This window comes from Haplochromis burtoni, unplaced genomic scaffold (genome assembly GCF_018398535.1).
Source record: "Haplochromis burtoni strain Fernald_Lab_line unplaced genomic scaffold, NCSU_Asbu1 Contig_70, whole genome shotgun sequence".
In the NCBI taxonomy this organism is placed as follows: domain Eukaryota; kingdom Metazoa; phylum Chordata; class Actinopteri; order Cichliformes; family Cichlidae; genus Haplochromis; species Haplochromis burtoni.
The window spans coordinates 1285527-1298291 of NW_024582431.1; the positions used below are offsets into that span (position 1 = coordinate 1285527).

The window sequence follows — 12765 nt, forward strand, 5'->3', positions numbered from 1 at the left end:
AAAAATGTTTGGAATCATGTATGATTTTCGTTCCACTTCTCACGTGTACACCACTTTGTTTTGGTCTTTCACGTGGAATTCCAATAAAATTGATTCATGTTTGTGGCTGTAATGTGACAAAATGTGGGAAAGTTCAAGGGGGCCGAATACTTTTGCAAGCCACTGTATTAAGTAATCCAAAGTATTCAGAATACATTACTGTCATTGTGTAATGTAACGGAATACGTTACAAAATACATTTTAAAAGTAACCTTCCCAACACTATCTATCTATCTATCTATCTGATCTCCTGCTGAATTTGTAAGTTTATTTAATTTAAAATGAAATGAAAAGTCTCTAATTTCTATTGCAGTTTAAATTTTATTGGAGTGAAATAGGATTACCAGGCAAACTATGACTCTATTTCTTGTAGTTAGTCACCAGGTTTACACACATCTCATGAAGGACTTTTGGCCCACACCTCTTTACAGAAACTCTAAATCTTATTGGCTGCCCTTCGGCAATTTGAAGCTTCAGCTCCCTTTCACGGATTTTCTATAGACTGAGGTCTAGAAGCTGGCAAGTCCATTCCATGACTTTAATGTGCTTCTTGAACCACTCCTTTGTTGTCCTGGTGGTATGTTGTGGGTTGTCATGCTATCAATGACCTCAGTGTTCTGGCTAAGGGAAAGTGGTTCTCCTCCAATATTTTATGATACATGGCCCATACCATTGGCCCCTCAATTAGTCCAAGTCATCCTGTACCCTTAGAAAAACAGCTCCAAAGCATAATCTTTCCATGTCCTTGCTTGACTTGGGGGATGGTGTTCTTTGGTTCATTCTCAGCATTACTCTTCCTTCAAATATGGTGGGTTGAGTTGATACCAAAGAGCTTGAACTTTGTTTCATCTAACACACCAATTTCTTCCAAACCTTCTCCGAATCATTCAGATATTCTCTGTAAAACTAAAGACAGATGTCTACATGTGCCATCTTGAGGATTTGGGTGGGTGGGAGGTGCTGTTCTTGGTGACTGTCCTTGGTGACTTCCCAACTGCCCTTTTGGGTTGATCCACCACCTTTCTCATTTCTCATTCTTCCATTTCTGAATAATTACAGCAGTAGTTGTCACCTTCTCACCAAGCTACTTGCTGGTCTTGTAGCCCGTTTCAGCTTTGTGCAGGTCTGTGGTCTTGTCCCCGATGTCCTTTGACAATTCTTTGGTTTTGCTCATATTGGTGGAGAGGTTGGAATGGAGAATGATTCTGTGGACAGGTTTGGTGTATATGCATAACAAGTTGCCCACATGGCAACTCATGATCTGTGTGGCTATATGGCACACAGATCAAATACTTAATGCCATGCAAATCAATTTCTAAATCGATTTATAATTTTTTTGAAATGTGCTTTGTTCTGGATTTTTGGTTGATATTCTGTTTTTCTCTATTAAAATGAGACTGCAATAAAAAGTAGAGATTGTTCATTTCTTTGGAAGTGAGCAAGCCTACAAATTCATCAGGGTATCAAATAATTATAGGAGTCAAAATACATTCATAATCATGGACAACCATAATTAATATTTTACCTTCGACTTTGTAAAAAATGATGGTATCTGTGTACATGGAGTACGTGCCAGTACTTCTGTAATGCCGGGAATGTGGTAACAATGTAGCCCTCCTATAGCTCTGCTGTAGTTCTCAGAAAGTCAGCACTGCTACTTTTATGGAAAACAGTAATCAGTGCAGGGTAACTCAAGTTTAGTCACCTTTTGACCCGAAATGACTAGCTCAGCGTCTGAGGAGTGTCGTGGACTGATCTTTTCCTGTTTCAGCCAACCTGTTGCAGGTTGACTCTTACACCTGACTTTTCATTTTTCCCTCCTCAGCTGACAACAAGACAAAGAAGAAAATCACGCATCGGGAAAGAAAGCAGGATTTCTCGGCCTTCAAGCCTACCGACAATGAAATGAAGGTTAAAATATCACCTCAGCTTCTGCTGGCTACCCTGCGTTTCCTAGCAACAGGCAAGTGGGCTGCGTTGCTGCTTGACTTCCCCCAGTGTGCCCTCAGCCCCTCACTGTGGGGAAAGTGTGTGTGTGAGTGTGTTTGTGTGCCCATACGGGCTTTGAGTTTTGGGCAAGTGGGTGTAGAGAGGAGGAGGTGTGTGTATTTGTGTAGCATGAGTAGCCGTTGTGTGCGTCTATGTGTGAGGGAATGAATTGCGTGGGGACTCACAACAAGTGTGCTGGTATGTATGTGTAAAGAGGTGGAAGGCCTCTCTATAAGCCCGACACAGGATGTCTGCAGAATGGACACGGGTCCAAAAAAATGCAGGCGTTTATTTGCTTGCGTGTCATGCACAGAAGGTTACATGTTGAGATCTTTGCTCACAGCTTTAAAAACACCACCCTGTTTGCTTACACTCGTTCCTCAGTGACATCACGTCCAGGATTTTTGGCCTATAATCGCAGTTCTCACACAAGTCGACATACTTGGTTACTTACTAGCGTAAAATGTGAAATATTTCACCCGCTTTCCCTCGGGAAATGGATTTCAGAGCAGGCAGCAAGTACTACTACACCAGCAGCAGCGGTTCACTATGCCTCATTGCAGTTGGATTTGCTTTAGAACTTTGACCTGGCAGCTAAGCGTTGATTAAGTTCCTCTAAAGGCTATTAGGGAGTTTAGTTCCTGGTGGTGGAGCCAGCAGCCAGCTGACACATATCACCGCTGATGAGTTGAAGGAGCTGATTGGCCCAATAGGTGGTTGAAGAGGACCAGACACAATGAGGGGGAAGGGGGGTGTCTCTATTAACATTTATTTAAATTTTTGGCCCCTTATGTATGGCTCTCACCTCACAAAAATGCAGTAACAGTTTATACAGTTTCTGCAGCAGCACAATGTTGCTAATATTTTGTATTTTTGTTATCATGTAAAAACCAAACCATCAAAATGTTAACTTTTTTGTTAGGATGTGGTTCTTACAGTAATTTAATGAATTGATTTGAGGGGGAAATGCTTACTTCAGCAATATTCTGTCTTCCTATTAACTTTAATGAAATTTGGCATGGTCATTCATCTGGAGCTTTGTAACTGACAGATAAGCGGCACTGATCGCATGCCCGTGATTCATCTTTCGCCTTAGCGAGTAATTTGTCAGCCACTGCTATTTGTACTATTTGTTTTACTGCAGCAGATGATTTTTCCAGCTATAGCTCTTATTTATACTTTATTTAATTATCATATGATCACTTTGCCACTTTCGCAAGAACCAATCTTTCATCCAGTGTTTAAGAACATGTTTCACCTAGTTAATGTTTTTTAAACTTTTGTGTAAACCAGAGATAAGATAAGCTACAATTATCCAATATCTGTTTAACATGCGAGACCCATGGTGACAAATATTTCCCATTTTATCCTGGCTGAGCAGATAGTTGTATGCTAGTTCACTGAGTTTAGTTTCCCTTATGTAATCCTTCTCTTTATGACTATGATACAGAGTGGGTCCGATCTTCCCTGCTATCCATGGACAATATATGCTTTAATTTTGACTTTGAGAACATATGGAATGTAAGCTCCAGAATTTAAGTGATTATCCCTAATAGATTACACAAGTGATCTATTTCTATATCCCCTGTTTTGATGTTGGAAAGTTTATTGTCTACATATATCATTACCCTAAGCTAAATATATTTATTGCCATGCCATCAAAATTAATAATCTGTGAGCCATTTTCTATTAAATAATCCACTAGGTCAGTGATAAATAATGCAAACAACAATTATACAATTGATTCATTTAAAATCCTACAAAGACTTGAAAATACACATGATTTTATTTTTTTAATCTTAAAATTTCCTCTAATATGAGATTTTAATCTCTGAAATTCCTTACTGCGACAAGTAAAGGAACAAAGCGTTGTAAAGGAATCTTTCCAGAAATATCCCAGAACCTACATAACTTAGCATTTGATATATTTACGTTAGGTTTATGTGGATAACTCAAAAACGATACCTCTGTCATTATTAAAATCCAGTTTTACAGTTTCATCTTTCACTTTTCCTCTTTTTTAAACCGAGAATTTCTACTAAGTCTGTTTCTGCCGCTTTTGTTGATGTCATTTTCAATATAATCTTTGTCTAAAATCAGTTTAAAACAATATGTTAGAAATAAAATATTAAGAATACAAATATAAGTTTGCCGGGTCTTTGGTTTAAAAAAAATAGGCCAGCTTATATACATGCCTTTCTTTGGATAAATGTAAGTAAAACTGCCACATTTAAACACATCAAACCTTTGTCTGCACAGGTAACAGCACCATGTGGCCCCCTTGGAAAACTAATTGCCCATCCCCAAACTAGTATGTGCTCAGTGGCAAACAAAATTTTCAAACCATCAGGTGACATCACGGTGGCGTTTTTCTTGTAAATAGTCCATGAACAGTAATACTTTTTTAGGACTAATTTCTTTTATGTTTTGGGATTTTCATGGCAATAAGGGAGATATATAAGAATAATTTTATTACATTGATATAATTATTTAACTTTTCATAAGAAATGAAATGTTTTGTCTTACCACAGTCTTTTTCTCTCCTTGTCTCTTCAGAGGTTGAGCCATTTGCACCGATGCAGATGTCAGAAAAGATTCTGCTGCGCTTGTTGAAGCATCCAAATGTGATCCAGGAGCTAAAATACGATGATAAGAACAAGCGGGCACCAGAGCACTACCTCTTCCACAGGAACAAACCTGTGGATTATTTCATCCTCATCCTGCAGGTGTGTGGACACAACGAGTTTCAAGGTGGAAGGATACATCAGTAGTCTTTGATTTTTTATTTTTATTTTTTAAAACAACAACAAAAAACCCCCACTACATAACCAGTTTGGGAAAATGTAAATATTGATATGTATTTTAGGTTTAACATTAAAAAAAATAACGCAAGTATTCTAACTCTGCTCATGCAGGATAAGTTCGTTTTACCTGCATCATTTAGTTCCATTATTTCCTTCTGCCGTCACTACAGATGAATAAACAGTATATACTATGTGATCAGTTTAAAAATGCTGCTTGTAGCACTGCAAGCATTCGTTTTCCTCTGGCCTACAGTTTTTCACGGTGTAGTCATCGATCTAACAGAGTTGTACTGCCCGAGTTTGTTCCCACAGAAGCCATGCATCCCTAAGGTATGCGCGGTATGACTGTACTGTAGGGCAGTTTAAACTAAAACAAGCAATAATACTATAGATAAGGAGCTAATTAGTTATAATAATGTCTGACCTAAGAGATACAGCATTTTAAAAGACCAGTGCCACATACCATAGCATTTATAGCATGAGCAAATTTATTGTGCCAGTCCCTAGACGGGTCTTTAAAGTAGTACCATAAAATGAAACATAAACCAGATGATCCATGACTAATCCAAAAATTGTTTCAGTTTGAGTTTAAAGTTGTTATCCTGTTTGAGTTCTTTGTGGTAAGCGTGAGAATGTGTGACATCAGTATGTCCCAGATGAGTCTAACCCTGATGAAATTCAGTGAAATCAAACCATGAAATATTTACCTTCTTGAGAAAATTTCAGTCGTGTGGTTTCTTAGCCAGACATTAATTGCACAGTCATACAGTATGACCAATACGAGTCCTGCTTATAACCAATAAAATACTTAATTATTTACTTATTTAGTTAATTACTTCTCAAATGTATTCAGTATATGGTTCATTAATCTTGGAGAATAATTTATTTGACAAATAACTTCCAACATTTAAAAAAATTAGACACAGTTGTCCTGATAAATTGTTTTGTTTATCTACAAGAAATAGAAACAAGAGCGTTCAGTATCATCCATGAGCCTGAATAATGCAATAAGCAATAAAGAAATAAAGGTTTGGGGTAAACACACTTTACAGGTGTTTTGGATAACGTGTCACAGTCAGGCTGAATTTGTCAAGTTCGTCAGTACCCATGTTCATCTGGACAAGGAGTTAGAGAACTCTTCTTGTTCTTCTTGTGCCTGCTTTACTATTACTGTGGAACCAATCGCACATAGTTTTGGACAATGCATACGTCATCTAAGCATCTTATGTGCATAAACACATCAAAGCTGAAAACAAGCAGGCCAAAAACGGAACCCTGTGGGATTCCTGCATTATCCTCAAAATGAAGTTTTCTGATTGTTACACAGTGTTCACATTTAAATGTTATTATTTGAACTGTCATAGAGTGTGACAGGAAATGTCTTAGAAAGTCAAAGTTAAGCATCATTCAGAAAAAAAACTTTAAATAGGAACCAAACTGAACTTAAAACCTTTTAAAATCCAAGCTATGACACCAGCCTTAATGAAAATCTTTCACCCTGCAAATCTTGGAAACACATTTGCGTAATAATTATATATGATAATATATAATAGTTAGTGTATTCAATAGTGTATAGATCAAGGACTTCTGCACTTCATGTAGCTTTAGTCTCAGGTCTGAAAGCAGCCCTGAATTTCTGCACTGTTTCTTATATGCCGCTGGAGCCAGCACTATTGTCTTGTTCAGGGAGGGTATTGAGACTTCTCTGTACGCCTTAAAGGGAAGTCCCAAATAACTGTTCCTAAAGTGAGTTCAAAGTCTTTATTGCAAAGGTTTGCAGACTTTGTATATTTCCCCTATCAGGTCACTAAGTCGACATGTATATTAGCCTTGGATTAAATAAGGTTCTGCTTGAGCAAGTGTGGGGTCATTGCCCTTGAGACCCAGCTTAGAAGCAGATTGGGAGCTATTAAACAGAGTGAGGATTTTCTACAAGTAGTAAAAAGGAAAGGAAACAAGGGAAGCAGGGTGGATTTATTATAATCTCACAGACAGGATAAATAAAGTAAAAAATAAAGCATAAAGTTAAAGGAAATATCGTAAAACCAGCACAAATAAGTAATCTTTTGTTTAACTAAGCTGATAAGTTGATATATAATGTGTTGAGCACTTACATACTTTTAAGATAATTCATGATTCTTTTCCTTGGCTCTCACAGGGGAAGGTGGAGGTGGAAGCAGGAAAAGAGGGGATGAAGTTTGAAGCGGGACCATTCTCCTTCTATGGGATAATGGCTCTGACAGCCTCACCAGGTAAGATTTCTTGATCTAGGTCTTAAATTTTTATACCCATGAAAGTGAATCCTAACTTCTAGGGAATCTCACTCGTCAGCCTCCTTTGAGAGGGTCTGGACAGAAGAATCCGCCTGTTAGTTTTACCTCACAATCAGGAGCAAAACTGCAGTTTTTGTTTCACTCATTGTGGAATACTTGGAGGTGGGTGGGACTTTGCCAAACCAGTCTACATGTGTTCTGTGAACTAGTGGAAGTTTGGTTTGCATCAATGGCGCTGATGTCAAGCTCACTTTAGGTGGGTGTTTGACTAAAGTGTTGTTTGTCACTGATTCTGGTTCACAGGTATGGGCAGAGTAAAGCAGGAGATGAGGATATTGTACTGATCTGCTGCGGGGAAGAGAGAGCTGAGCTTAAAATTGAAGATGTTGAGTCACCAGTTGATTTAGGTTCCTAGCCTGACTGAAACAGTGAGGTTACAGCTACAAATGGCAGAAATGAGCTTCCTGCAAAGGGTGTCTGATTTGGGAGGGGCTTAGAGTAGATGTGAGGTGATTCAGGCTCTGACAGGATGCCTCCTTGGTACCTCCTAGGTTAGGTGTTTTGGGCATATCCTACATCCTACCAGGAGGCCCGTCCAAGATAGACTCAGGACACACTTGAGAGGTTATATCTCTCAGACTTGGAAATATCTTGGGATGGGGAGGTCTGGGCATCTGTGCCTAGACTGCTGCAAATAAAGGGATTGCTTTCTACTCTAGCTGAGCACTCGAAGTGCTTTTTGCTATTAGTCTCAATAACACACTTTGTTTTTAGACCTAAGCACTTTATCTAACATTGAAAGTGCACACACACTCCAATAGTTGCATTGTTCAGTATCCAAAGACTTCCGCATGTAGCTAGGGATCGAACCACTGAACTTCTGACTGGTAGATGACCTGCTCAAGCGAGCCATCCACCCCATAGCCAGAAAACTGGCAGAAGATGGATGGATGGAAAGAAAACCCTGTGACAGAAAAATGATATTATTAGTAAGTAAAATGTTAAAATGCAGCTGGACGAGTAGCTCTTCTCTCTGGGTTTGTGATACAGACCATTTACAGTGTGATCCACTGTAGCTTGTTTCCAGTAAAATATGTTATAGACTGCTCATATGAAGAATTAGAGGTTTTACTACTTCTTTATGCTTTATAGGTACTGGAGGTCTTATAAGACTTGCAGCGCACTATGATTTACTCATAAAATTGTCATTTTTCACCTTGTTCTCATGCAACATAATTTTAAAAATTACGTATGGATAAAGTACTCATCATGTTACATGAGAAAAATGTGAAAAATGCCACTTTTGTGAGTAAAAAATAATATAATAATAACTCATAAGTCCTAATATGATAACATAATAAATCAAGAGAGGTCATGAAAATGCATCATCTAGTGATCCACTCATTCTTCTCTGTTCATTCATAAACTACAGCACTGTCCTCGGCTATTAGACTGATTCATTTGGGTGGTGTGATTTGAGAGACACCTACTGGTGAAACAGTAGGATAACTCTCCTGTGGTGGATGTGTGCACTCTAAGAAATTAAATCAAATGCTTCATGGTTTGTGCCAGTTTTCATCTTAAGCTGATCAGTAGAGGAACAACAAGTTAACACTTCTTTTCTTTAATCAGATGTTATCATATATAATTGATTAAATGACCCATTTTCTCGACTTTAACAATCTCGTCTTTCTGTCTTCTCGCTTCTTTTGTCTCTCTCTTGTTTCATCCCTCTCTCCCCCAAGTGCCTCTGTCACTGTCTCGTACATTTGCAGTCAGTAGGGCTGAGTCATTAGCAGGATCTCCAGGTACAGTGGATTTTCAGTATCACCTATCACTCTATAACCTTTAGTGAATAGTGATGAAATTTCATTATTTGAAAGAGAATGTTTTGTTGATATTAAATAGATGCATGAAGTTGTAGAGTCACAGTTTCACCTACCTGCATGCTTTACCTAAATATACCTGAGTGTGTTTAGCCTTTTGGTTTTCATAGTCTGCTTGAGAACTGACTTGTTTTGTGTGACTTTCAAAGAAAGTGTTCACTGTCTGTTTGTCCCTGAATGCAACATACACTGTAAACTTGTGTGTGTGACACTAAAAGAGAAAGAGGCAGAGTGGAAAACGGATCCAGACTGAGGCTTAACATCCTCGTCTCCTGAGCCATTAGTCAAGTGGCTGAATGGTGTTGGAGACTAGAGGCCCCAGAGTGGAACCCGGCTCCGCCCCGCTCGCCCCTAACCTTTAACCCCCTGACTACATAAACAAGACCTACAGCTACAGCCCCCTGCTGGACACCACTGAGCACACATACAAAGACATGCACATATGCATATGTTCACATTTACAGGCCCATGAACAAAACCCACAATACTACACACATAGAAGGGCTGCTTTGAAAGTGAATTAAAAGTGAACGCACCCATAGGAAATGCTGTGGAATAAATACACTTTCATTGTGTCTGTAGTAGAGGCCTACAGTGCTCACGTTGGTGCAGTGGCATTTGAGTGTGTGTGTGTTTATAGATCTAGTATGTGTGTTTTCTTGACACAGCACACTGACGTTTTTTTGTGTCGACCTGGCCCCTAAAAAGTAGAGTACTAATCCACAAGAGTCCACATGCCAGGTCTTTGGCCTACTGTGCTCCCTCTACACACCCCCACACACACACACTGTTTTTGCCTCTCACTTCCTCACTCATACACATTCATACACACATATTCCAACATGGGATTACATACATTCCAGTCAGCGTAGTAGCATTAGTGTTGGCCAAGCTGTTTCCACTTTGTTGTGTGTGATTTTCACAAGGCTTCTTTAAGAAGTGGAAAACATAATCTGGCTTTAATTAAAAATAACCAAGAAAAGAAAGGAAAAGAACAAGTCTTCTATGTGGTAGCACATAGAAGAACGCAGCATCACTGGAGACTGCTATATGAAACTAGAAGACTTACACATAAATTAGATTTCCATACATCACAGCTTTGTACCTAAGACTCAACCTGGAAAAAAGTCACAGATACAAAGGATCTTAAGTAGTGCTGTACAACTCGGCTAGTTTCAGAGGAAATTTTAAGCATCTTAATGTCCTCAAAACAATTGAGACAAAATTTCTAATTATGTAAAGTTTCTAACTTAAATTTTTTATGTTGTCATTATTACACAGGCCCAAAGAGATCATCTAACAGACAATGAAAATCAATATTTAGTGTCATATGAGCTTTAAGGAACAGTAATATTAGATCAGACTAGCAGAAATGTAAAATAGAGCCCAACTGATACAGGAGTTTGAAAACTGACTGAAAACCAATTCCGGTGTTCTTTTCTGTCAGACACTTGAAAAATAAACAGATTTTCTTTAAATTTGTTATGTGAATTTACGAGTACTTAAAAAGCTAATATGACAACACAGTTGAAAAGTAATCTTGTTTTATTGTCCAAACAAGTCGTGGATTACTCGTGTATGCTCTGCCCAACTGTGCAAACACGTTGCCACCAGGGAAGCTGCAAAGGGCCCTCTGATAGACAAACTACACAATGTCCACACTGAAAAAACATTTAAAGAGTTCCTCTTCTGTCTCTACTTTTTTTCATTTTCATTTATTAGCCGTTATAGTCATCAGTACTGATATGTCAGTAAATAGCTAATAATGTCGATATTTTGGCCCCATGGATAAATCAGTTGGAAGAGTGACAACCTTTAATCCCCAGAAACACGCTGTGCCTAGACTTGATCCACCGCAAGGATCAGGTCCCCCAACACAAACAGAGTAATGTAGTGTACACTGTTTTGTGCCGGGAGGATTGGCATGATTTATACATCGGGGAAGCCAAACAACCTCTGGCGAAGCGGATGGCACAACACAGAAGAGCCACCTCGTCAGGCCAGGACTCTGCAGTCTATTTACACCTACAGGCCAGTGGACACTTTCAATGATGAGGATGTACACATCCTGGACAGGGAGGAACGCTGGCCTGAGTGCGGAGTCAAGGAGGCCATTTACGTAAAAAGGGAAAGACCATCTCTGAATCGAGGAGGGGGCCTAAGGGTACATCTTTTGTCATCTTAAAAAGCTGTGATTGCAGCCATTCCCCAACTCTCTGTGAATGGTACTCATGGCCTTTTATAAGTGGTTGTTGATCAATGGTCATGACAATTTGCATAATTAAGATGAAGGAACTGACCTCCCAGCCCATTGTTCCTTCAGTGGTGCTAGTTTCAGTTATTGTGCAAACGTGCTGTTTATAAGGTTGGGGAAACCTGCAGTCAGCTGAGACTGAAGAAGTCACTTGGATGAGTGACGAAACGTTTCTCCCTCTGAAAAAGCTACGTCCAGATGAACTGAATGAACCTTTAGGGATTAGGGCCCTTTAAAGTACTTTTGCAGTGCCATGCATTACTTTTGCATTCCAGTATGCTTTAAATTTCTTTCTCCTACAGAGAATAAATCTCCTCCACGGCCATTTGGACTGAATCACTCCGATTCTCTGAACAGGAGTGACCGTATAGATGCCATCACCCCGACTCTGGGCAACAGCAACAACCAGCTCAACTCCTTCCTGCATATATATGTGCCTGATTATTCTGTCAGAGCACGCTCAGACCTGCAGTATATAAAGGTGAGTAAACACAGGGGATCAGAAATTAGCCTGCAATGAGGATTATATGCACATTGTAGGTGATGTGGTGATGTCACATGCAGCTGCGGATTTCCATTTTCTTTTTCCCACTGAGTTCTCAACATTCAACATGAGCAGTTAGAGAATGAAACCAAAGCTTTGGCAGTGCGCTCGCAGCTTTGAGCCATCCATCTGTGCCAATTAGGAACTCGCTCTGATAGCATCTTCCCCTCTCACTCTAAATAAATGAACACTGCTAGCAGCAACTATCACAACCATATCAGGCACAAATAAAACTTGCTTTTTGTCAGTGTCAAATGTACTGCTGTAATTTGGATCTCAGAAATCACATTTGCACAAGTCATTTCAATATTCTCCTCCCCAAATTTTCTGCTCTGAAATAAAAACACCTAGAAATACATTAAATATCTGAGGATGGCTGCTTCATGAAAAATAACTTGTAAAGTCTTACCTGTCTAAAAGTGAAAAAAATATATCATGTTGCTGCTGATGACATATATTTGACATACATGACATATTTTTGTCCTTTTATATTAATATTTCTATTTATACCCATATCTATATATTTATCTTAACATTTACAGTATCTATCAATATCTCTGTAAACTGTCTATGCATGCATACACTCTCAGTCAGGCAGTGAGACACTTCATTTTATACGAGTGCTTGACATTTGTTGTATATTTGCTCAATTTCCCTCTGGGATTAATAAAGTCGCTCTGATTCTGTTTCTTCTAAGTAACGAATAAAGTCACTGCTGTTGTGCCAGATGTGTAAATGTGGCAAATCTCTTGCTTTGGAAATGTTCATTGATGAATTCTGCTGCTTCATGAGGCTGTTTTTGTTTATTCTGCTTATCAGCCGCGAGGCACAAATAGAGCTCTGACGTAACTGATGTACTACTTTCTACGATGTTTTATTACTTCCTTTTAGGGTCCCGGGTACCAAATCAATAGAAAAGATCAAAAAGCAATTACCTAACTGATATAAATTGACAGTAAGATAATTACTTCATGAC

General features: G+C 38.9%; 1 protein-coding gene across 2 annotated transcripts in view; it reads left to right on the forward strand.

The window, feature by feature from the left end:
• Nucleotides 1-12765, forward strand: part of cnnm2b (cyclin and CBS domain divalent metal cation transport mediator 2b) — a 50618-nt gene that overhangs the window by 33610 nt on the left and 4243 nt on the right. The window contains exons 3-7 of one of the 2 annotated variants that reach the window (XM_005925015.3): nucleotides 1865-2002; nucleotides 4585-4754; nucleotides 6991-7084; nucleotides 8851-8913; nucleotides 11548-11726. In XM_005925015.3, coding sequence (XP_005925077.1) covers nucleotides 1865-2002; nucleotides 4585-4754; nucleotides 6991-7084; nucleotides 8851-8913; nucleotides 11548-11726 — 644 coding nt within the window. The remainder of the gene's footprint in view (nucleotides 1-1864; nucleotides 2003-4584; nucleotides 4755-6990; nucleotides 7085-8850; nucleotides 8914-11547; nucleotides 11727-12765) is intronic. The other variant, XM_005925016.3, reaches the window with a different exon arrangement.